At 38.7% G+C, this 27,295-nt stretch overlaps 1 protein-coding gene across 6 annotated transcripts in view; it reads right to left on the reverse strand.

Moving 5' to 3' along the window:
- Positions 1 to 27,295, reverse strand: part of LOC149141397 (ubiquitin C-terminal hydrolase 13-like) — a 191,242-nt gene that overhangs the window by 135,651 nt on the left and 28,296 nt on the right. For all 6 annotated transcript variants that reach the window (XR_016264002.1, XM_089446292.1, XM_089446291.1 and 3 more), the window contains exons 16-21: positions 26,477 to 26,599; positions 26,211 to 26,288; positions 25,537 to 25,625; positions 25,327 to 25,435; positions 25,027 to 25,095; positions 24,639 to 24,749 (exon numbers count right to left, since the gene is read on the reverse strand). Coding sequence is in view for 5 of the 6 variants with exons in the window: in XM_089446292.1 (XP_089302418.1) it covers positions 24,639 to 24,749; positions 25,027 to 25,095; positions 25,327 to 25,435; positions 25,537 to 25,625; positions 26,211 to 26,288; positions 26,477 to 26,599 (579 nt within the window). In the remaining variant the exon portion in view is untranslated. The remainder of the gene's footprint in view (positions 1 to 24,638; positions 24,750 to 25,026; positions 25,096 to 25,326; positions 25,436 to 25,536; positions 25,626 to 26,210; positions 26,289 to 26,476; positions 26,600 to 27,295) is intronic.

Here is a 27,295-nt window from a genome sequence, read left to right on the forward strand (position 1 = left end):
GTACTGGACATATATACACTCAGTTTCCAAGTTCTATTATTTCTTGTATTTATCAGCACTCTTATACAGTGTCTTCAGTGTATTTTTTTATTGCTGGCTGAGCATGTCTTCTCTGCTGAACGTCATTACTCAAATTAAGTATTGACTGCTTATTTTTTTCGGCCTCTGCATTAAAATCCGGGTCAGCCTTCTTTGTTGTTTTTTTCCTGTGTCTTGGGAAACGTGCAGATGGCCTCACTCACAAATCTGATGTTGGAAGGCGGTCAACGCTTTAATGGCACCAATTATAACATCTGGAAACAGAGAATGTTGACCATTTTTTAATATAGGCGTCTTGACCAGCTCATTTTGAACAAAGAGCTCCGTCCTATTATAGCTGGTAACGATCAGGATAAGTTTGATGATCGAAATCGAGAGGCTGTTATGTTTCTCAAACTTTCTGTGACTGATGATCTGTTACCGCAGATTCCTTGTAGCAAAACAGCTGCTGAAATTTGGCAACATCTGAAGGAATTGCACGAAACATCCGACAAAAGCACAGCTTTCTTTCTCAAGAATCAGTTGTTCTCCATCATGATGGACGAACATATGTCTTTATAGGAACATCTTAACAAGAATAAAGACATTTGAGATTAGCTTGAAGCCATTGGTCGGACCATGGAGGAAGAAGATATGGTAGTCATCACTCTGAAAAGTCTACCAAAATCTTATGAGCACTTCATAGAAACACTCAACATTACCTCCACTCATGTTGATCTGAAGTTTCTGGAGCTATGCAACAAACTCATGCAGCAGGATCGTTGGAAACAACAGTTTGGTAGTGGTGCCTCATCAGCCTCCTCAGAAAATGTTTTTGCTGCCAAATATCAGTCCTCTCAGTTCTTTCAGCAGAAAGGTTCTTCTCAGCCTTTTGATCCTGCTAGGAAGAAAAATGTGCAGTGTAATTACTGTCACAAATTCAGCCACATGAAGAAAGATTGCCGACAAAGGATTGCTTCTGAACAGAAGAAACAAGGAGGGCCCCATCAAACAGCGAATGTTGCAAAACATTCGGAGCAGACAGAATCTGCCTTTTACGCCTTTATGGCTAAAAGCTCTTCAGATCATGTCCCGTCTTCGGCCTGGTACATTGACTCTGGTGCATCACGCCATTTCTCTCACAGGCGTGATTGGTTTATTGACTTCTCACCTTTTAGTGATTCAATAGTATTCGGCGGAGGTGAAGAGTGCACAGTGGTCAGCAAAGGTACAGTTCGGATCCAGTCTGGTGGGCACACACTCATCTTCCTAAATGTGTACTATGTTCCTGGTATGGAAATTATTCTGCTGTCTGTCAACCAAATTATGAGGAACTCTCCTCAGCTTGATGTAGTGTTCAGTGCGCACAAGTGCTCCATTATCGACAAGGACACTAGTCTTACGGTTGCTGTTGGCCTAGAGGATCATGGTCTATACAGGCTTCTTGACACTGGTGATTCTCTAGAAGGGGCTCTAGCAGCTCGTGTTTCTCCCATCAGCACTCTGTGGCATCAGCGATATGGGCATCTAAACATGCAGTATCTCTCTCAGCTCTCTCAGGAGGCACCTGTGTCAGGGTTACCTGATATTCAAACTCGGCAGTTGGGAGTATGCGGCGACTGTCAAGCTGGCAAGCAACATCGGTCTTCATTCAAGGATGGAGAATCTTGGCACGCATCTAAGGTACTCCAGTTAATTCATGCTGATATTAGTGGTCCTATGAATACATCTTCTATTACTGGTTGCAAATATTTTTTACTTATTGTAGATGATTTCAGTAGAAAGATGTGGGTGTATTTTCTAAAATATAAATCTGATGCATTTAGTACCTTTCAGGAGTTTAAAACCTTAGTTGAAAAAGAGTCTGGTTGTAATATCATGACTCTTAGGACAGATAACGGAGGGGATTTTGTTCTTCTGTTTTTTCCAACTTCTGTGATACTCATGGCATCAAACGCCAATTAACTACACCCTACACTCCTCAGCAGAACAGTGTTGTCGAACGTCGCAACCGTACGGTTGTTGAATGGCTCGTTCCATGTTACAACACAGGAGTGTTCCGAACAAATTCTAGGCTGATGCAGTATTCACTGTTGTCTATCTTCTTAACCGATCACCTACTCAGGCTGTTAAGGGGAAGACTCCCGAAGAGGTTTGGTCTAGCCGTAAGCCTAAGATCAGTGACCTCAAAGTATTTGGCTCATTTGCATATGTTTGGATTCCAGCTGCTAAGCGCTCTAAGTTGGATTCCAAAAGCCAGAAACTCATGATGACAGGGTACAGTGATTATCACAAGGCCTATAGGCTGATAGATATAGCCACTGGTCGTCTTAGCTTCAGTCGGGATGTAGTATTTGATGAAGACAAAGGATTCTTTCAGTCTTCTAAGCAGTGTTCTGAGGATCAGCCTCACAGTGTTCTCCTTCCAGTAGGTCCACCTGATGGGAGGGATGATGCAGCCTCAGTGTTTGATAATACACTACCTGAGCTTCCTCCGGAAAATAACCCTCCTCTTCCTGCTCCTATTGTTCTTGAGCCTTCTCCACCTCCTCCTGATATTGGTTCCTCTACTCTTCGGCCTAAATGGTGGGCTAAAACCATTGGTCATCTCCAGGATAATGAGCTCCTTGAAGGTATAACTTCTAGACATAAGAGCAAACAGCAGTCTACAGTAAATTAATATAATAATCAAAATTAATATTGAATCAAACTATTCAAATATTAAAATCAATTTAAATATATAAATAATAAATATATAATCTCTCTTATATATAAATATTTAATATATTCTCTGGGTGTCTCTCTCCCTGAGTCTCTCCCTTTTATGTATATAAAATATTAAAATGCCAGTTCATTATCAGTCCTCTGACACATGACGAGTCTTTGAAACAATCTAGCTTAAAAATACAAAGTTACAGTTTTACATATGTTTTTCTAGTTATTCTTAAGAGAAAAAGTAAAGCAACTCTAATGTTTAAGCATTGACTGCCACATACAACATGCACACACAATCTTCTGCGATATATATACATAAACAGCAAAAGAAATACTCATCAGCGTGACATCCCAGATAGTGCCCTTACATCGAGGTGCCACACATTTCCTTAACCCATCAAGGGATTGCTCCAATTTCTCAATTAAGGATATTGGTGTTAAGGATGTCTTTGGCCTTTCTTCCGGCGAAGGTTTCAACATAGGCTCATGTTTTGTGGGCAGTTCAACATATTTCTCTACAGGCTTTGTATTACCCAAGTTCCAACCCCAAGGAACGTCGGAACTCCAAAAAAACAATCTTCAAAGCTCTCGGAACTTTCCCTACCTCCCATTGCAGCTCCCGTTGAAAAGGGAACGTTCCCATACAGTTCCAAAGCTCGTGGGAGCGCGGAAACCATTGGAACGGGTTTCCCACCTCCCGGGAGTGATTCCCGTGTAACAAAGATTGGAAGCAAACAATCATGCCATCACGCAGCTCCAAAACGTGCTCTAGGTAGAAAGGCATCTTGAGCACAAGCTTGGTGAGGGTAATAGAAGATAGTTAGTCTTGATGATCTAGAAGACATGTTGATCTATGGTGTATCTCTATATATCAAGGGAGGTGCCTATTGTTGTCCTTTGAACACAAAGGATTGTCAACTAGATAGATAAGCCTTGTCCTAGGACCTAACAACTCCACACAAGTCTCATTGGTGGGGCACAAGAGGCCTTCCAAGGTCTCGTGGAGCTTAAATGGTGCTACCATCTGCCTATTCATTGGTGCCCATAATTGTTGGGAGCATCGAGAAAAAGATGCATCAAAAAACCTAGCGCTAAGAGAACATGGAGAAGAAGAACGCCTTATATATCAAATAGCACCAACAATAGGTACTGTTGTCGCGCAGATTGACACGACAACGCTCAGACCGGGGGCTATCACTCTGATCCCCGATCTCTCCGTTTAAGCCTGTCTCCTGTGGCTAAGAGGGGTAGACCCTATGAAATGACAAAGACCAACTGTCGACAGTTGATTGGGAGACACAAAGCACTAAAATGATCTTATCAAGTTAACAGACCAGTGCCTTTTAGAGTAAAAGTTTAATCGATTAATTATCAGACACTGTAGCAATATAAACCATGAAGAGCAATCATTTATCATCAAATAACTTGAACGATGCAAGATAACCAGTAAAACCACAAAGTTCTTATAATGATTAAAGCTCAATAATGATATCCAGCTACTGAGATTTTTGAAGAGATGAATGCTTTAAACCACCACGAGAATCATAAATCATTAATCATATTTAAATCTCAGCATAAAAGATATAACATGATAATTCCCGAGAACAACTGGACCTGGAAAACAAGGAAATTTTCCACAAATTTTTTTTTTTTTTTTTTAAATCTAACTATTTGATCAAAATAAACTAAATCAAAAATTAAATTCCTAAACTTAGATTTTTATTTTTATTTTTTTATTTTTTAAAAGGTAAAATTAAAATGAAACCAAAATAAATAAACAAAAATGAAACTTAAGAAATCCTAAACTAAATATAAACATTAAATCAAAAATTTAAATAATTAAAATCTAACAAAGCCTAAATCTAAAACTAACCTACGCCATGAAATAAGAAGAAGAATTAAACCTACGCTATAATCTGAATAACCAAAAGAAAATCAAAACATGAATTCATTCGACCGCACATATAACTCAAAAAAAATAAAACCTCAGGCAGACTTACGCTGAGATCAAAACGACGCAACAGTCTCACGCGTAACAGCTGTAAAATGTACCCTAACTCACCGCATACAACCCAAGGAAAAACACTGAGCAAATCGGAAATGCTACACGCTACAACCCTACAGCTTCGATACACACTAAGCCACGGACTTTCAAAAAAATAATGAATGCTAAAGTCTAAAAAAAAAAATCGTGAGCCCGGCTAAAGCAATACAAAGAAAACGATAGCACAGTTGATGGCAGCGGACAAGGATCTCAAGATTACCTGGAGATGATGATGGCAGATAACCTGAACGTAAGAAACGCACAGTGTTGAACGCTTTTCCCTTTGATACAGTCAATGCACAACACGTAACCTGACCCGGTTGATGATTTTTTGCAAGTGACAGCGGCAGTAAACACTTGAATCGATTTTGAAACTTACCTGGGCGATTTTGATTTATCCTGGCTAGGAACGGCTGCGTCTTTATACGTTATACATTGTTTTGTTTCCTTTCTGCGCTGCGTCCGCTGGGTGAAAGGACTTACGCCATTGTTTTGAAGCGTGCGTCCTCCAGCAGCGATTTATAAAACGCGTCAGTATTTTTCTTTCATCATTAGCCTGTAAATGATTCTGGCTGGTTTATGCAGCAGCAAGGGTTTTGTAGGCAGCTTAATCCCCTGAGCGTGGAAGGACTGTATTTACTGGCGAAATAGGGTATTTCAACAATCCTGCAACCTAACATAGAGCAGATCACCCAAAAATGATATGTGCATAAAACCAAAACTGAAAAACCCTAATTAAACCTGTATATAAAGCAAAAGTTGAATCGTTAGATCAGCTGAGTAATTTACAAATTTTGGCTCCTTAATAGCCAGATTCAGCAATAAGAACAGAAATATTTTAAAGAAAATTTCAGATTTCACTGTGAAGAACTTCAGAAAATCTCTCATGCAAATTAAAAAAATAAACTAAATGATAGACCCAGGGAAAAAATCAGCTAGGCTCTGCAAGGAAAAGCCTATGGGAGTTGGCTGGTTCAGCCTAGAACTTCCCCAAACGCCCACCAATCTTCTTCAGTAAGGGTTTTCTGCACAGCTCAAAACAACCATCAGTAAAGAGGGCAAAAATGCTGCTAGATTTCAAAAAGTAATGGAGAAACTTGCCATTACTTCAGAAACCCTAACACCACTCAAACCCTAGCAAGTGAACAAGATACCTATGCTCACAATACTCTAAAAATAAGCTGTTATTAATGGCTGAAAAATAGAATATGCAGAAAATTAAACATCTCACAGCACTTCCAGAGAGTAACACCAGCAAGATTTGAACCCCAAAGTCTTCTTTTATTAACCAGAAAACAAATTACAAGAGAGCTTCTTCAGCACCGGACTCACAGATCCAATGATCTGAAATGACCCCTAGCACCCTATTTAAAGGAAATGATCCCAACGGCTAGTTCGAGTGATCCATGTCGAAATGATCTCGACCGTCGATGAGGATCAAGACATCTCTTAATCTCATCCGTCAAAATTGCTAACTTATTATTAAAAATAATATTTTGCATGCATTCACTCAAAATATTATTATTTTATTATTTAGGGTTTTTGCTTTATTTTATAAATTTTTTATTATTTTTTATTTATTTCATTTTTTAATTTTTTAATTTTTTAATTTTTATTTATTTTATTATTTTATTATTTTATTTATTTTCTTAAATGGATCATCGAACTAAGCCTTTGGAAACATCACCTAGGACCTAGGACTCAAGACTCATGAGGGGATTTAAAACATTTTCCAACCCTCAAGACACATTACATCATGGCTTTTACAATTTACATCTTAAGGGGGGAAAACCCCTTTATCATAGACCCTCATAAATCACCCAGTTTCTGCGACACAACTATAATCTAGCAGATTAACACATTAGGATTCTCCTAAAATTCTAATAACAAAATGCATCCCGGCTTTGGGGTCAGGCTGAAGGAAAACTCTGCCGATCATAGATCGGTGAGACGAAAAACCTTCCGGGACGTAGATTATCATTAGAAAGTTAGGTCCACCTTGGCAATTTTACATAAACGACTCATATCTGCTAAGATTATTTACAATTCATACATGCAGACTGGGTTTATAATTAAAATGATCAAGTTGTTGATGACTGCAGGCTGGCACGGACACGTCGTTCAGGTGCTACCCCTTTCTGCCAAGAAAAGAGGGGGTGTACTGCATGGGTAGTTGACCGGTAGTGGTCAACATCTGGCTCTACTTGGGGACACGTTGCTGCACTGTAGGAATGTGAGAATCCAGAATCTGCATCCACGCAACACACAATAAAATATAAGTAGCGTCCATCCCAAAAATCATCATATACATTAAGCACAGGAAAGATAAAAGCTCTTCATTTATTAACTATCTAGTAACATGAAAAGTGAATCTAATCCTAAAACAGAAATGAAATGCTGAAAAGACAATGAGTAGGGATAGAAATACAATACAAAGGATGCCCCGTGGCATCAGATGTGTTCAATATAGTGTATACTAAGCATTTGCCTGCTTTCAGGCAAATCTGTCGGCTGCTTGTCGGATGTGCCATGTCCAATTCTGCATATGGTAGGACTTTTCCCTATCCGAAAATCAAGCTGCTCGCGGTCGTCTGATGCATCAAATCTTCTTCTCATTTTCTTTCTCTTGCGCTTTTTCTTTGTGGCAGGTTGTATCACTGATGACATGTAACTTTCTATTTCAAAGCTATCAGATGAAGTATGTGAGATATGCGTGACATGTCTTTCTTTATCCTGCATCTGATCTTTATCATTTTTAAGTCTATCTGGATCACCTTCAATTAACCATTTTTCAATCGAACCAATGACCTCCTCATAATAAGATGGAACTTGTTGCGACAAATGAGAAGGCTCCTGATCTGTTGATGTCCCCTGGTTTCTCTCATCCTTTGACCATTGTTGAAACTTTTGAACCTGTATTTTAATGGCATCCATCTGACTAGAGTGTTCAACCTTTATAGCACTGATTTGCCTGGCATGGTTTTCTTCCATATCTTTTATTACTTTATCGTTCTTTTCCTTTATGTCCATCAAGCAATGCTGCATGGAGTTTATTTCTTCTTTGTGATTTGCTTGCATGGTGGCCAACTGATTATTATGATCAAACGTCATGATAGTCATTTCTTCATCCATAATTAATAACTTGTTTTGCATAGAATTAATTTCCCTATCATGATCCTCTTTAATGGTCGCCATATTTTCCTCTAAGTTTGACATTTTGCTTTGCATGAATCTAAATTCTGTTTCATGATTAGTCTTCATGGCCTCAATTTCTTTAGCATGCTGATTTTGCATAATCTCTATCTCCCTATTACGTTTTTCAAGGTGTGTGCATAAAGTTTTCACATCATTGACATAATTATTTTGATTGCTCTCCATATTTTTCACCAGCAGCATTAGTTCTTGTATAATTTGCTTTTGCTCTTCCTTTTCATTGTCATTTGTCCCTGATTTTCCACTATCATGGACTTGATCTGCAATAGTACTGGTGGATGACACATTCTGATCTTGAAATATTTCTTCAACAGCTGGACCTTTAATAGGATTACTTTCTTTCTTTTGCACAATTTTAGAGGCAGAAGGCAAGCTGTTTGGATAACCATATCTATCTTTAAAAGCATTGACAATGTCTTGTAAAGAAGTGAAAGAATCCTTAGGAAAATTGTTAAACCAATTCAAAGCATCACCCTCTAAAGAAAAGACAAAAAGACGCATCTTGATATCTTCATGATTAAACTGAGGGGGTCTACAATATATGATCATTATGCGAGTAAACAAGCCTAGATGCCTTCTAACAGCGATTGAATCACCACCCGAAAAAATAGGTAATTTAGAAATGGCCTCCCCAGAAAATCATGGCGACGGTCAGTAAAACGACATGGTTTAAATGAATAATCCATGATGAATAATAACGGATTAAATAGATGATAGAACGAGACCTCTGCTCAAGAAAGTCAACAGATGAAAGCAGTGGAGTCGCCACTTGAACAACGAATCTGATTCTAAGATCCAAAAAGGAACCACAAACAGATATGAAGAAGGCTTCTTGTCTGGGAAAATAAATGAAATGGAGTCGCCACCCAAACAAGAAACGAACAGAAGAGAAGCTATTGATATGGCGAAAAATAAGGCAATAAAAGATCCAAATGATAACCCCAAAGGTTGAATCTACCAACTCAAATGAGAGATGAGAAAGATGAGAAGATGAATGTCGATGAAACTCCAGGAACAGAAAAACTCTGTCCCCGACAACGGCGCCAAAAAATGTTGGCGTTGCCGGGCCAGATGAAAAGATAAGAAATGAGAAGGATGATTGTCGTTGAAACGCCGAGAATAAAATGTCCCCGGCAACGGCGCCAAAAAATGTTGTCGCGCAGATTGACACGACAACGCTCAGACCGGGGGCTATCACTCTGATCCCCGATCTCTCCGTTTAAGCCTGTCTCTCGCGGCTAAGGGGGGTAGACCCTATGAAATGACAAAGACCAACTGTCGACAGTTGATTGGGAGACACGAAGCACTAAAATGATCTTATCAAGTTAACAGACCAGTGCCTTGTAGAGTAAAAGTTTAATCGATTAATTATCAGACACTGTAGCAATATAAACCATGAAGAGCAATCATTTATCATCAAATAACTTGAACGATGCAAGATAACCAGTAAAACCACAAAGTTCTTATAATGATTAAAGCTCAATAATGATATCCAGCTACTGAGAATTTTGAAGAGATGAATACTTTAAACCACCACGAGAATCATAAATCATTAATCATATTTAAATCTCAGCATAAAAGATATAACATGAAAATTCCCGAGAACCACTGGACCTGGAAAACAAGGAAATTTTCCACCAAATTTTTTTTTTTTTTTAAATCTAACTATTTGATCAAAATAAACTAAATCAAAAATTAAATTCCTAAACTTAGATTTTTTTTTTTTTGATTTTTTAAAAGGTAAAATTAAAATGAAACCAAAATAAATAAACAAAAATGAAACTTAAGAAATCCTAAACTAAATATAAACATTAAATCAAAAATTTAAATAATTAAAATCTAACAAAGCCTAAATCTAAAACTAACCTACGCCATGAAATAAGAAGAAGAATTAAACCTACGCTATAATCTGAATAACCAAAAGAAAATCAAAACATGAATTCATTCGACCGCACATATAACTCAAAAAAAATAAAACCTCAGGCAGACTTACGCTGAGATCAAAACGACGCAACAGTCTCACGCGTAACAGCTGGAAAATGTACCCTAACTCACCGCATACAACCCAAGGAAAAACACTGAGCAAATCGGAAATGCTACACGCTACAACCCTACAGCTTCGATACACACTGAGCCACGGACTTTCAAAAAAAATGATGAATGCTAAATTCTAAAAAAAAAAAATCGTGAGCCCGGCTCAAGCAATACAAAGAAGACGATAGCACAGTTGATGGCAGCGGACAAGGATCTCAAGATTACCTGGAGATGATGATGGCAGATAACCTGAACATAAGAAACGCACAGTGTTGAACGCTTTTCCCTTTGATACAGTCGATGCACAGCACGTAACCTGACCCGGTTGATGATTTTCTGCAAGTGACAGCGGCAGTAAACACTTGAATCGATTTTGAAACTTACCTGGGCGATTTTAATTTATCCTGGCTAGGAACGGCTGCGTCTTTATACGTTATACATTGTTTTGTTTCCTTTCTGCGCTGCGTCCGCTAGGTGAAAGGACTTACGCCATTGTTTTGAAGCGTGCGTCCTCCAGCAACGATTTATAAAACGCGTCAGTATTTTTCTTTCATCATTAGCCTGTAAATGATTCTGGCTGGTTTATGCAGCAGCAAGGGTTTTGTAGGCAGCTTAATCCCCTGAGCGTGGAAGGACTATATTTACTGGCGAAATAGGGTATTTCAACAATCCTGCAACCTGAAATAGAGCAGATCACCCAAAAATGATATGTGCATAAAACCAAAACTGAAAAACCCTAATTAAGCCTGTATATAAAGCAAAAGTTGAATCGTTAGATCAGCTGAGTAATTTACAAATTTTGGCTCCTTAATAGCCAGATTCAGCAATAAGAACATAAATATTTTAAAGAAAATTTCAGATTTCACTGTAAAGAACTTCAAAAAATCTCTCATGCAAATTAAAAAAATAAACTGAATGATAGACCCAGGGAAAAAATCAGCTAGGCTCTGCAAGGAAAAGCCTGTGGGAGTTGGCTGGTTCAGCCTAGAACTTCCCCAAACGCCCACCAATCTTCTTCAATAAGGGTTTTCTGCACAGCTCAAAACAACCATCAGTAAAGAGGGCAAAAATGCTGCTAGATTTCAAAAAGTAATGGAGATACCTGCCATTACTTCAGAAACCCTAACACCACTCAAACCCTAGCAAGTGAACAAGATACCTGTGCTCACAATACTCTAAAAATAAACTGTTATTAATGGCTGAAAAATAGAATATGCAGAAAATTAAACATCTCACAGCACTTCCAGAGAGTAACACCAGCAAGATTTGAACCCCAAAGTCTTCTTTTATTAACCAGAAAACAGATTACAAGAGAGCTTCTTCAGCACCAGACTCACAGATCCAATGATCTGAAATGACCCCTAGCACCCTATTTAAAGGAAATGATCCCAACGGCTAGTTCGAGTGATCCATGTCGAAATGATCTCGACCGTCGATGAGGATCAAGACATCTCTTAATCTCATCCGTCAAAATTGCTAACTTATTATTAAAAATAATATTTTGCATGCATTCACTCAAAATATTATTATTTTATTATTTAGGGTTTTTGCTTTATTTTATAATTTTTTATTATTTTTTATTTATTTCATTTTTTAATTTTTTAATTTTTATTTATTTTATTATTTTATTATTTTATTTATTTTCTTAAATGGATCATCGAACTAAGCCTTTGGAAACATCACCTAAGACCTAGGACTCAAGACTCATGAGGGGATTTAAAACATTTTCCAACCCTCAAGACACATTACATCATGACTTTTACAATTTACATCTTAAGGGGGGAAAACCCCTTTATCATAGACCCTCATAAATCACCCAGTTTCTGCGACACAACTATAATCTAGCAGATTAACACACTAGGATTCTCCTAAAGTTCTAATAACAAAATGCATCCCGGCTTTGGGGTCAGGCTCAAGGAAAACTCTGCCGATCATAGATCGGTGAGACGAAAAACCTTCCGGGACGTAGATTATCATTAGAAAGTTAGGTCCACCTAGGCAATTTTACATAAACGACTCATATCTGCTAAGATTATTTACAATTCATACATGCAGACTGGGTTTATAATTAAAATGATCAAGTTGTTGATGACTGCAGGCTGGCACGGACACGTCGTTCGGGTGCTACCCCTTTCTGCCAAGAAAAGAGGGGGTGTACTGCATGGGTAGTTGACCGGTAGTGGTCAACAGGTACAAACACAATAAGTATGACAAGATATATAACATTTCTAGTTTTTTTGCATCTTTGGTGTTATTACTCCTCCCTTGTCTTTACATACTCCAAAACCTTTGCATTTCCAATGTTTTGACCTCAGAAATCTCATAAACATTTACTATTTGGCTTACTAACAAATTGGCCCAAAAGACACAAAGAACAAAAAAGGACCTCTTGTGAAACTACAAATCTTGTTAGAGAAGAACCCAGCGAACTTTTTTAAGTTGAAAACATTTGCTAAGGCAATGTTTCTATCAACACAACAAATACACCCAAAATAATGTGTAGAATTGTGACCTATGGTCCTATACATATTCAAAATTGCAACATTTAAACATTGCCTATGCAATGAAAGTATAAGGATGCTTTCAATTTTTTCATTAAGAGTCAAAAGTATTGTTCTATACCTCGAATCATCATCAATTTTTACACTGAATGTAATTGTGACAAGAGTACAAAAATTATTTCCCAAAAGCACAACAAAAGACCTAAACCTAGGAGAACATGGAGAAGAAGATAGCCCTATATATCAAATAACACTAGTGACAAGTACAAACACAATAAGTTAGATAGGACATAAATCATTTATGACTGGCTTTTGCAATTTCTTGAATCATTGGTGTAATGTTACTCCATTATATTTACTTTCTCCAAAGCCTTCAACATATCCGATTTCTTGACCTCATCAATTTTAGAAGCATTTACTAGTTGGTGTGAGTTGGTATAGCTCGAATAAGTGTTCTAGTCTCATATTGTGTCTACGAGGCTAGGGTACACATTTTCTCCAATACCCATAATTGGTTTCGTGAGAAAAGGCCTTGATTAGAATTTATTAACTCTAACTTAGGGAAACAACTTAATTAATCAGTGTTAATTGGGGTAAATTGATTTTCCTCTAGAGACATCCGGAAAAGTAACTTGATAGAGTCAAGATGATATTAGCCCTCGATTATGATTAGATCATGGCCATTGATTCGTCAACGAGAGATTATACGAGGAAATCGATGGGCATTTGGAGAACACATTGAGACATAGATTTGCAATGAGAGCAAGGGCGCAGGGGCATCAACAGCCGGGGTTTCAGCTGAGATTGTCGGTGAAGTTCTTCATAGAGATTTCCAAAGAAATTTGGCGATCGATTTTTCTACAGTGAGGTCGATTTTCCAATAGTGCAAGTTGCTCTAGCAGGGGGTGCTAATTACCTAGTTTCGCTGTGCAAATTGCTGAGTGACGAAAAATTACGAAGAAAGTGAATTTTTAGAAGAGAGATCGATTTGCACAAGAGAATTGATTTGTCGGGAGAGAGAGACTTTCTAGTGGAGGCCATATTTATTTTCCCAGCTAGTGCGAGTAGCCAGGGGGGTCGAGTTTCTCAGTCAGGGCCACACATGTAAGCCAAAATCACCTTTAGAGGGAGGGAGGCAGAATTAATTTTGGTGGGTCAAATAGCTTCCAGGAGGTCTGAGGAGTCTTGCAGAAGTGAAGAAATAATTTTGTCGGATTTGTGCCAGTGTAGGGCAAGCAGTTGTAATATTTTTGCTAAAGAATTTTAATAATAAAACCCTCGTTAGCACATTGGTTTTCCCTTCAAGGTTTTTCCAGGAACATTTGTCCGAAAATAATGGTGTTCTATATTTGTGTGTGTGCATATATTTCTCAGTTCCTATATCCATTTTTTCATGAAGTTGTGGTTGTGTTTTATTCAGTATTTGTCGCAAAGTAATTGCAGTTGACAAATAATCTGAAAAAGATAGGAGAATAATAACTAGAAAATACAACAGTAATGAAAATTTCACATGGTATTACAGCAAATCTGAGAGCAGAACCTAGATCTCCGCAGGAACAGGAAGGGAAAGCACATAAGAGTTAATACCCAATTTGATTATACCCAGTTTGAGTTATTCAATCTATATCTCCAGTGTATTTGAGTTCACAGATTTCCAAAGATGGTCGCAAAAGGATTGAGAGATCATGACAAGTTTGATGAAGCCGCTAAGTTTGGAGTATGGAAGGCCAGGATGTTGTTTCTATTGGACAAGTATGGTGTGAAGGCGTTTGCTACAACAATTATTATTGTACCAATAAATACATCATGTTTAATAAATACAGGAGGGGCAATGCCAAAGTAAAGAGGGTGATTCTCGATGAAGTGAGAGATCATATCGTTTTGCCCATCACCGAGAAGGGTAAATCGAAGGAGAGGTGGGATGCCATCGTCAAACTGTACCAGGATCCATCAGAAAACTAGAAATTGATCCTCAAGGAGAAGTTGAGGACCATCAAGCAGAATAAGGGAGAAGACGTGACTACCTATCTCACCAGAGTTCGATCTATCGGAGATGAAATAGCTTCCACACATCGTAGAGAAGAGTACAACAAAGGAGATGTGGGATGCCATCGTCAAACTGTACCAGGATCTATTAGAAATAGGAAATTGATCCTCAAGGAGAAGCTAAGGACCATCAAGCAGAATAAGGAAGAGGATGTTACTACCTATCTCACCAGAGATCGATCTGTCAGAAATGAACTCGCTACAGTTGGAGAGAAACCCAGTGATGATGAGCTAGTGCGTATAGCACTCAACAAGTTCTCCAAGGAATGGTAGATGTTCGTTCAGATGATTTCAAGAAGAGACAAACTTCCAGATTGGGATCGGCTATGGAGTAACTTCACTTAGGAGGAGTTGAAGCTCAACTTAGTTGAGGGCACCAGCAACAGTGGCAAGGTACCGAAGGTTGAGAGGGAGCAGGAGCACATCGCCTTAGCAGGAAAGGGCAAAGCAAAGAAGGGGTCCAGTAAAGGGCCTAGCTCGAAAGGAGAGAAGAGCAAGAAGGACCTATCAAATGTCAAGTGTGATGTCTGTCACAAGTTTGGCCACTAAGTCAGTGATTGCCCACAAAGGAAGAAGGGCAAGAAGCAAGTTTCAACTTTAGCAGATGCAAATGAGCTCTCTGGCAAGATGGAGCAAGAGTTCGCATTGATCGCTTGCCAAACTAGCTCAACTTCAGAGGGTGTCTAGTACATAGACAGTGGAGCATCATTTCATATGACAGGAGTTAGAGAGTACTTCTCCAATTATGAGGAGGACATCAGGTTCCAGATTCAGATAGGGAACAAGTCCAAGTGCACTCCAATAGCACAAGGAACTACTCTATTTCAGAGGGAGAACGACAAGCAACTACCCACCCATGATGTGTTGCATGTGCCAAGCCTAGAGATGAATCAAATCTCCGTATCAATCCTTCAGGACAAAGGGTGTGATGTTCTCTTTAGAGGGGCTAGAGTGTTGTTACAACACAAGGATTGGAGGTCACCTATAGCAGTTGGGGTGAGGAGCAATTGGTTATACAAGTTGTAGTTAGACACACCCAAGGCACTAGTTAGCAGTAGCAATCAGAGAGACCAGGTGGAGCTTTAGCATAGGAGGATTGGCCATATTAATGATGGAGCACTTAGACTACTTCGGGAGATGGTGAGAGGTGTTCCAAAGGTGAGCACAGAGCACGACGATGTATGTAGAGGATGTGTGTAGGGGAAGTTTGCCAAGGCATATTTTCCAAGGAGTGACAGTAAATCGCAAGCTACTTTGGACCTTGTACACTCAAAACATATGTGGGTCGATGTCGACGAAATCTCTCAAGGGATACAAGTACTTTTGTACTTTTATCAAGGATTTCTCCTGGAAGACCTGGATCTATTTCTTGAAGACTAAGGATGAGGTCTTCAATCGCTTTCACAAGTATAAGGCTCTAGTAGAGAATGCGACAAGCAAAAGGATTCGGACACTTTGGTCAGATAATGAAGGGGAATATACCAGCAAAGAGTTCCAGGAGTTCTGCACCAAAGTAGGAATCAGGAGAGAGTGGACGATTCCTTACAACCCACAACAGAATGGGGTCGCTGAGAGAAAAAACCGATCGATTTCGAAGGCAGCCAGAGCCATGTTGTATGGCCAAGATCTCAAATGCTCTCTATGGGCAGAGGCATGTAGTACAGTAGTTTACATTCAGAACAGGGTCCCACATAGAGCACTTGGCAAGATGTCTCCCATGGAGGCTTTCACCAAGAAGAAGCCACGTGTCAATCATTTTAGGATATTTGGTTGCCTAGTGTACTCCCGTATTCCAAGAGAGACACGTTCGAAGTTGGATCAGATTGCAAAGTGAGGTTATTTTGTTGGGTACAACAAAACCTCAAACGCATACAGGATTTTCATCCGAGGCGCCAAGAGGATTATAGTCATGCAAGATGTCTTGTTCATGGAGGACAAGGTGTACAGAAGATCCAGACAGATGCTAGCAGCAAAAGATCAAAGTTAGCAGCTAGTAGAAGCACCCAAAGTACAGCAACAAAATCAGGGGCAACAGCAAAGCACTAGTACAGTGACTAGTACAAGCACAGGATCAGGTGTGAATGCTCCTAAGGCTTCAGAAAGTATGGAGCAGCAAATGCAGCAGATTAGGGAGATGCATCACCAGGACATGGAGGTGGACATTCTCAACTCCACTATTGGCAGGAGGAACCGGGAGGTTCAAGCTACACTCAAAGGTGCTCAAGAGTTTGTTGGGACTCCTAGGATGAGCAAGAGAGCGCAGAGACAACCAAAGCGGTAAACTGGCAAAATGGCATTAGTCATTCACTTAGTAGAGAGAGAGCATTCTAACTATTAAGCGGTCGCAAAACAGTAGGTGTGGCAAGATGGGATAGACTATGAGGAGTCATTTGCTCCTGTGGCCAAGTACACTTCTATATGAGTCTTGATCTCATTAGCAGCATAGATGGTGTGGCAGATCCATCAGATGGATGTCAATATGATGTTCCTCATTGGTGAATTGGAAGAGGTGTACATTGAACAACCGGAGGGCTTTGTAGCACACAGCAAAGAGACCCACATGTGCAAGTTTAAGAGGGCTTTGTACGGGCTCAAGCAAGCTCCCAGTGTGTGGTATGAGTGCATCGACAGATACTTGCAAGGCATGGGCTTTGTGAAGGGTGAGGCGAACAACAACCTCTACTAATTGGTGGTTGAAGAGATGTACTCATTCTTGTCCTATACGTGGATGACTTGTTCTTGACAGGTTCACTAGGGCTCATCGAGGAGTGCAAGAGGGACCTTGCAACAGATTTTGAGATGAAGGATTAAGGCTCATGCACTAATTTTTAGATATGGAGGTGTGGCAGAAAGATGGTGAGATCTTCCTTGGTCAAGGGAGATATTGTATCGAGAGCCTGAGCAGATTCAGGATGGAGGATTATCTGGCCATGTCTACACCATTAATCAACAATTGGAGAAAAATAGATGCATCCAAAGAGAAGGATGTGGACCCCACCTTGTACATGCAGTTGATTGGTTCTCACATGTATCTAGTCAACACCAAGCCAAGCATATCCTATGTAGTTAACTCTCTAAGTCAATTCATGGTGGAGCCGAAGCGAGCGCATAAGATAGCAACTAAACATGTGTTGAGGTATTTCTGTGGCACAATTGAGTATGGGATCAGTTATCCTTGAGTTGATGTTGTTAGATTGGTCGACCATACTAACGCAAACTGGGCAAGGAACACAATAGATCGGAAAAGTACTTCAAGGTGTTGCTTCAGCATGGGATGTGGAGTTGTTCTTGGTATAGCAGGAAGCAGAAGTCTGTGGCACTAAGATCAATCGAGGTAGAGTACATAGCAACAAGCATGGCTACATGCGAGGTCATTTAGCTTCGAAAGTTGTTGGTAGCCTTTTTTCGTCAAAGCGTAGAGACTACAGTGATACACTGTGACAATCAGAGGTTCATCAGGTTGTCAGAGAATCTGGTATTTCATGACAGGTCCAAGCACATAGACATCAGGTAACACTTCATCAAGGATTGTGTGCAATGCAAGATAGTCCAACTACATTATGTACCTACAGATGAGCAGTAGAAAATATTCTAACAAAAGCTTTGGGGAAGGCGAGGTTCATCTTCTTCAAAGACAAGTTAGGTTTTATGCAAAACACCTTCCTTGCTACGAGGGAGTGTTGGTGTATAGCTCAAACAGGTGTTCTAGTCTCAGTGTTAATGAAGCTAGGGAACACATTTTCTACAATACGCAAAATTGGTTTTGTGAGAAAAGGACTTGATTAGATTTAATTAAGCAGTTAAATAAATTTTCCTGTCTTAGGGAAACAACATAATAATCAATATAACTTGGAGTAAATCGATTTTCCTCTAGAGAAAACTAGAAAAGTCACTTGATGGAGTCAAAATAATCTTAGCCATCGATTGTGATTAGATCATGGTCATTGATTCGTCAACAAGAGATTATAAGAGGAAATTGATGGGCATTTGGAGAACACATTGAGACATAGATTTGCGGTGAGAGCAAGGGCACAGAGGCAGCACAGGGACATCAATAGCAAGGGTTTTAGAGGAGATTGTTGGTGAGATTCTTCACAAAGATTTTCGAGAAAATTTGGAGATTGATTTTTCTGCAGTGAGAGGCCGATTTTCCAATAGTGTGAGTTTCTCCAGCAAGGAGTGTGAACTACACAGTTTGGCAGCACAAATTGCTCAATGAGGAGAAATTCTTAAGCAAGCGAAGTTGCAGAGGAGAGATTGATTTGCACAGGGCAATTAATTTGTCGGGAGAGAGATTTTCTAATGGAGGTCGTATTTATTTTCCCAACCAGTGGGAGTAGGTCGAGTTCCTCAGCCAAGGCCGCACATGCGAGTCAAAATCACCTTCATAGGGACGCCGAATTGATTTTGGTGGGTCAAATAGCTTCCGGGAGGTCTGAGGAGTCTTGCAGAAGTGAAGAAATAATTTTTGCGGAGCTTTGCCAGTGTCAAGAAAGCAGTTGTAATATTATTTTTGCTAAAGAATTTTAATAATAGAACCCTCATCCAATGTTTTAAGACTCCGACTCCGACTCCGACTCGGCCGAGGATCGACTCCGACTCCGACTCCGAAACGGTAATGACTCGGCCGGCTCGATTTCAATGACTCGGTCGTTGTAAAAAATACATTAAATATTTATTTTTTTTATAAAAAAACATAATTTTAAAGATTTTCATTCATGTTTCCAAACACACAGCATTATAATATAGATGGAAGACAACATATGATCAAAGTAGGCTCATGAACCAATCCATTATATCAAAATGGTACCCAATGGCAATACATAGTTAACTGTCATACATGATCGAAGACTCAAAACAAAAAACACATAACCAAGGAGGCTAGAAATGGCCTCTACAACAAAAGTAACTGTGACGGTGACCAGACTCCAGTACTAGTACTACAGTACTATTGGGCCACTGGCTAGTAGCTACTGTCAGAGGAGCCAAGATCACGTCGATCAATCTCTGGATCATCATCATCAGAGTCAGACAGGGGGCCCCATGGCTCCTCATCATCATCATCCCCAACTGCAACTGTAGAAGTGGTACCACTAGCAGGCTGTGCAACTGCAGCAGATGCAAGCTGAGATAGAGTAGTTATGCGGCTACGCTTCTATCGTGGCTGAGCAGAGGAAGCACCTACAACTGGAGTCCTTGCTGGCTGTGAGACTGAGGCTGGTGGATTGGGATCTGCATTCCACTGAATAGGCTGAAGTTGAACAGCATGTTCAAGTTCAACTGATGTCTCCAGATCTAAATCTAAATCAAGATCCTCATCAGGATAAAACTCTGCTGGACAACTCTCCACTACCCAATCTGATGTTGGATCAATGTCTTCCAACACAATGGGATCTGAATCAGGTCTTTTGTTCAGCAAATGGTTTCGTCTGAGCCGAAAGTTGTATTGGACAAAAACTAGATCATTTAACCGTTTTTGATCCAAACGGTTTCTCTTCTTTGTGTGAATCCTCTCAAAGACAGCCCAATTGCGCTCACACCCAGATGCACTGCAAGTTTGACTCAAAATACGAATTGCAAACCTTTGCAATTCAGGACAATGGCCACCAAAGGCCTCCCACCATTGTGCTGCAAAAAACATAGGAATGTAATGAGTTAGCTCAACAAAATTACAAATTATATCTAACTTTCAAATTATAAACGATTTAACAAACTTTAAAAAAAAAGTAAAACTATTAAGAATTTGAAAATTGAAATTTTTGTTTACCTGGCTCATCTGCTTCTCTTGTAATCTTTGCTAGGTTCTTCCCAAAGGTACCTGCTGCATTGCTGAAGATATTGGCCTGTCGGTGTATCTCCAGCTGATCAGACTCCAATGGGATCATGCATTCAATGCAATCAACCAGTCCATCTCTGACCTCCCCCCTCAAAGCTCCTGACTCCTTAGCTTTATAATGATACCGTGGGTTCAAAAAATACCCAGCTGCATGTATAGGGCGATGGAGTTGATTGTTCCATCTTTCATCAATGATTGCCCAAATGGGCCCATACTTTGCCACTCTATCCTTGTATACCGTCTTTATTTGCTCCTTTGCTTGATCCATAGCCTCATAAATGAAGCCCATAGCCAACCTTTCCCCATCCACCAACCGCAACACCTTAACTAGTGGCTCAGCAAGCTTCACAATCTCTGCTGCCTTTCTCCAAAAAGTTTCTTCATGGACTTTCCTTTTCAATTCTTTGCCTTCTGGTTTGTTAGACCAATTGCTTTGATTCCATTCATCACTGGAAAACATCTTTTGCAAGTTTCTATGTTGGGAAAGCATAGATTGCAATGTCAAAAAATGTGTAGCAAATCTAGTGATGGCAGGCCTAATAATATCCTTGCCCCCAGTGTGTTTCCTCATGAGGCTCAAAACCAATGTATGATTGTAGATAAATTTTGTTATGCTTTTGGCATGATCTATAGTGTTTTTGACCCAATCTAATTTTCCAATATCCTCAAGCATGAGGTCTATGCAATGTGCAGCGCATGGGGTCCAAAATATGGTCTTGTGTTTTTCCTCTAACAGTTTACCAGCAAGAACATAGTTAGAGGCATTATCTGTGATGATTTAAACAACATTAGCCACCCCCACCTCCTCAACAACCTGATCCAATAGCTGAAACAACAAGTGGCCATCTTTTATCTTATTAGATGCATCAACTGATTTTAAAAACATGGTTCCCTGTGGGCAAAAGACAAGAAAGTTTATGATGGTACGGTTTCTTTGATCAGTCCATCCATCTGACATGATGGTACACCCTGTTCTTAACCATGAGTCCCTGAACTCTTGCAAATACTCATTAATGGATTGAATTTCTTTCTGCAAACGAAACCCCCTTAGCTCATGCATAGTAGGGCCTTTGAAGCCTTTTCCAGCAGCATGTATGGCATCAAACATAGGCTCATAATATGGTGAACGAGCAACATTAAAGGGGATATCAGCATCATACCACCATCTAGCTATTTAATCACAAGCAGTCTCCCTCAATTCTTTCTTCCAATGGTCATCTAAAGTGGGCTGCATTTGAGTTTTACTAACTTCAGGACCATGTGCATCTGATGGAGAGGAGGGAGTGAAATAACTTTTGATAGTCACATCACCCTTTTTCAAATTCATTCTACCCTTTCCCTTATCTTGAACAGAACCAAAAGAGGGAGGAACATATCGGAAAGGGTTGGATGACTCAGTTTGAGGGATAGAGGAAGAACCCTCAAAATCATAGTGGGGGTTGGTAGCCATCATTTTTTGTATCTCCCTCTTCCTCCCAATTTCAGCCTGTATGTCTTTTTGCCTAGCCTTATCTTCTTTAAATTTCTCAAAGCTGGCCAACAAATTCTTTCTAATCTCCCCAATTTCTGGTGAGGTACATGGGGTAATTTGGCCTCTAATCCCTGCCAAGTGTTGTTTCAGCCTATTAATGCCCCCAGGACCTTCCTTAATTTTCTTATGGCAAAATTTGCATTGCATTTGACTATCAACCATTTCAACATATGCCCAAGCAGGATCTCTTGCTCTAGGTGCCATTTTTTGACTAGGAAATGAAAGCAAACAATCTGAAAATGACAAAAAAAAAAAAACATTGATTCAATGTTCATTTATTTGACAAAAAACACTCTCTAAGCTTTCTAGATATGCACCTAAAATTTACTAAGCAAAAACAGATTTATAAAGATGGAAAAAAATACCTCCAGGCACAAACTGCCTCCTCAAGCTTGCTCCAAGAATCAGCTCCTCAATGCTGCTCCAAATGGCTACCCAAGAAGCTCCTCACTCCAGCTACAATGCTCCTCCAAGACTCCTCACTGCTACTCCAAAACAAGCTCAAGAACTGCTCACTAACTCTCAAAGAAGACTTTCACTCAAATGCATAAGACTGCTGTGAGTGAATGAGAGCACTTGGGTGTGTTAAATAGGGTTTGGGAGGGGGAAATGGACCCCAAAAATCATTTAGCATATTCATATAACTGTTTGGGGTCCAAACCAAACAAAAAACATTTAAAAAATCCATTAAAAAAATATATTTGTTTGTTGTTTACGCTGCCTGGGTCGTTCCTTTGTGACTCGGCCGAGTCATATCAGAAACGGCCGGGTTGGCCGAGTCACCCATGACTCAAGTCATGGGTGACTCGGCCAACCGGACCGTTTCCAAGGCCGGGTCACTATCCTTGCTGGCGAATCGGATCAAGCCGGCCGTTTCTTAAAACAGGGCCCTCATCTTCCAACTAGTTTTCCCTTTAGGGCTTTTCGTGGGACATTTGTTCGAAAATACCGGTGTTCTATATTTCTGTGTGTGCATATTTTTCTCAGTTCCTATATTCATTTTTTTGTGAAGACACAGTTGTGCTTTATTCAGTGTTTGCCGCAAAGTAATTGCAATTGACAAATACTCTGAAAAGGTAGGAGAATAATAACCAGAAATTGCGTTAGTGATCATAATTTCACAGTTGGCTTACTAAAGCCCAAAAGACTCAAAGAACAAAAAACGAATTACTAAAAAACTACAAATCACGCTAGAGAAGGACCCAGATAATTGTTTTAGAGTTGCAAAATTTGGATAAAGCAACATTTCTATCAATACAAAAAAAATTGCTCAAAACAATCTTTGAGTTAAATTTGACCCCAAAAGTATTTGGGCCACGACTGCAAAAGTCATCCCCCAATAGTACATACAAAACCTAAAGCTAACAAAACATGGAGAAGAAGAAATCCATATTTATCAAATAGCACCAGCTATATGTACAAACACAAGAAGCAAGCTATAGATATATTACATTCTGGTTGTTTTTGGCAATTTCTTGAATCCTTGGTGTACCTTCAATCTCCCTTACCTTTATATTGCAAGCCTTCCATTTTTTACCACAAGAACAGAAGAGGTATTTGTTACACGGAACCGCTCCCGAGAGGTGGGAAACTCGTTCCAATGGTTACCGCGCCCCCGGGAGCTTTGGAACTATATGGGAACGTTACCTTTTCAGCGGGAGCTTCAATGGGAGCTTGGGAAAGTTCTGGGAGCTTTGAATGCAATGTTTTTTGGAGTTCCAGCGTTCCCTAGGGTTGGGGAATACAAAGCCGGTAGATAAATATGTTGAACTTCCCACAAAACATGAGCCTATGTTGAAACCTTCGCAAGAAGAAAGGCCAAAGACATCTTTAACACCAATATCCTTAATTGAGAAACTGGAGCAATCTCTTGATGGGTTAAGGAAGCGTGTCGCACCTCGCCGTAAGGGCGATATCTGGGATGTCAAGCTGATGAATATTTCTTTTGTTGTTTATGTATATATATATTGCAGAAGATTGTGTGTGCATATTTAATATGGCAGTCAATGCTTAAACATTAGAGTTGTTTTTTCTCGTAAGAATAACTAGAGAAACATGTCAGAGAACTAATAATGAACTTGACATTTTAGATATATAAAAGGGAGAGACTCAGGGAAAGAGACACCCAGAGAATATATTTATATAAAAGAGAGATTATATATTTATTATTTATATATTTAAATTGATTTTAATATTTGAGTATTTTGAATCAATATTAATTTTGATTATTATATAAATTATATAATTAAAAAAATAATTTTAATTCTTTAATTTCTTATTTTTTATTATATAATATTACAGCTCCCAATTAGCCGTTTCCTGTAAATTTTAGTGAAACCTCTAGCCGTTCCGGAAACCCGTACCCAAGTTCCCAACGTTCCGACGTTCCAGAAACTCATGCAACATAGGGTATTTACTATTTGACTCACAAAAAGAATAGCCCAATAGATACAAAGAACAAAAACGGACTTACAGAAAAACTACTAATCCTGTTAGAAAAGAACCTAGCTGACATTTTTAGATTAAAAGAATTTTGCAAACCTATATTCAGACTGTTGCAGAGGGAAACAACTACCAACAAAAATACTATAATTTCATCCATGGAATAAACAGAATTTTTTCTCTGCGTTGCAATCCTTCTCATGCATTTTACTTGAAATGTTACATATATTTTAATATCAAAGTAAAAGGGTATTTTACCTGTCTGTTACGCACATACTCCAAAAACAACCGCACATGTGGATATCGATATCGTTCCTCCTCATCTGTCGAGAGAACCCTCTGAAAGCAAATAATATCTCCATCTTCAATCTGCAACATTAATAAGAGGGTTGTTATATTTGAGTTCACAAAAATTTAAATGGCACAAGCAATTATAGTGCTGCAGATTGATCGCAAAATGAAGGTATACATGTACATGCAACTGCTAAAAAAGCTACAGAATTATGGTAAAATAAAAACATAGAGCTCAAGATATATAGCAAAGATATAAAAAATATAAAAATACAAATAGCAAAGATCTAAACATAAACATCCAGCAATAAAAATAAATCAAAAGAAGCCATGATACGGCATAGAAAAAATTCACCTGGCTATTTCGGAAAGGAACTCTCTTGTCAATACGCTCACACATAACACAAGGTTCAAACTTAATTTCCTGTCACTTATAACAATAAAAGCATGGATGAGACTTAGATGGCGATATTGATTACCAAGGCAAAGAATAATCATCAATTTTTCCCAAAAGAGAACAGAACTGCAACGTTCCAGTCCTGGAACCTAATCATATAGAAGAAAATAATTACAAGGGAACTACTGGCATTAAAACAAAAGAGAATTTTTTATACAGCCATCTTCATCACTGTTCCAAAACTCATCTTCGACTGACCTCACAAAGCTCAATTTCGGTGTCTGGTGGAAACCCAGCCATTTCATTAAGTTTCAGTAAAATGTCTGCTGGTTTACCTCCAGACTTCTCAAAACTCCTTCCAACATATCTGAGGCCAATATAGATGAAGTTAAAGGTCGAGTAGGTGTAAAATTAAAAAATTCATGTAAATGAAAAAATAAATAACTAATAATAGGAAAAATTTACTACCGCAGTGATTCTTTCTCCGGATCATATAGTTTGAAGAAAAGGAGTATATCGTCCTTCTTCTTTTCAGGTGGTGGAAGAAAGCAAAGATCCTACAGAAAAAAATCCAGAGTGTCATCAATTGAAGCAATTCAGTTCACAGAATGCAGTACTTGAAATTTTTTATAAATAATCAAAGAAAATAGCATGTAGGTTATCAGCAAACCAAAGTTGTTAATCTTATGAATTCTGTCAGTTTAAAAAGTTAAATGAAGATGATACAAAATACTGTTAAAAGTTTCAACTTTTCCTAAAGACACATTATCCAATGCTATGGCAATAGCATTATCACATGTAATAAGGTAATTTAAAACCAAAAGGTATATAAATATATATCTTAAAACTAAGGATCATTATGAAATTATGCAAAGCTACATATGAACTCAGTTATAACAACTTAACTGAAATGAAGATCACTTACGAAATTATGCAAAGCTACATAAGAACTCAGTTAAAAGAACTTACCTGAGACTATCTTACTAATGGAAGCAAAGATTATAGGAATAGATTGTTATACCATGCTATGGAAATAAGATTATCACATATAATAGGGTAACGAAAAAAACGTCTTAAAAAGAAATAAGGATCATTTATGAAAATATGCAAAGCTACATAAAAACTTGGGAATAGAATGTTACCGGGCCATGCTTTACTTCCATAAACAAATTTAACTCTGGACTTTGCACCTTACTTGAAACCTCCCTCAAGTGACCAACCTGTAAGTTTAAATAATAAGAAAGCAATCTTATAAACTCTTAAAACAAGACACTCTCTCAAGTTTATATTTATTTCTCACATGAAACAAAAAAGAGTGTTAAAATGCTTGGGCATTACAATGTTTACAATAATACTTTAGAAAAAATTACGTCTCATGATCCAAGACTATAAGTAGAGGTAATATTACTGATTGGGACTCCTCTAATGGTGTTAGAGGTCTATTGGGCCGATATGTATGGTTTTGTCGCTTAGCCCACAACCAAAAACGTAGATACTGTACCGGAATTCCAAATTCTTTTGCCGCCTCTTCCTGCAAAATCATAGTTTTGATCATATTAGTAAAATCTAGGAAATCTTGAAGACACTGACAGCATACATAATGAAAAGCACAGGTAAGAAGCAGAAGCAACAAACTATGAAAGAAAACAAATTAAGATGCCCAGGTTCTATCATTTTATCGAGGAACTATTTTATGATAATATGATAACAGGGTTCTAACTGATATTACTGTGGATGACTTCCTGACATTTCTCGCACAGATAACACAACTGGAAAACACAGTTTGAGGTAATTTGGATGGCATCTTGGAAAGTTGTATCCCAACAACTTCAATAATAAAATATCCACTGTAGGAAAGGTATCACTTAACTTGTACTCATTTAATGAAGGCAGACTGGCCCAATCTATTTGTTGATGTCCCAGCATGTGACAAGCAGATCTGCAATTATAGAAACCAGAACCTACAGCTAAATCTCAAAAATCACTGAAGCCCTATGAAAACTCCAGATTTTAATAAACTAAAACTTCTGTTCAGAAATTTCGTAGTGTGGACACAGCATCTGGTGAGGTAGATAAAAACAGCAATTAAAGGTGTCTGGATCTACATAAAACAGAGTTCGGAATAAATCAGAACAGCAAGCTGAATGTCTCTATTGGACGCAAAAAAAGATAGAATCTTCTATTAGCTTATCACAAGTAAAAGCACTAACTCGAAAGCCAAACTGTT

This window comes from Pinus tabuliformis, chromosome X (genome assembly GCF_031772625.1).
Source record: "Pinus tabuliformis cultivar Carrire ecotype Pingquan chromosome X, CPIR1, whole genome shotgun sequence".
Taxonomy (NCBI): domain Eukaryota; kingdom Viridiplantae; phylum Streptophyta; class Pinopsida; order Pinales; family Pinaceae; genus Pinus; species Pinus tabuliformis.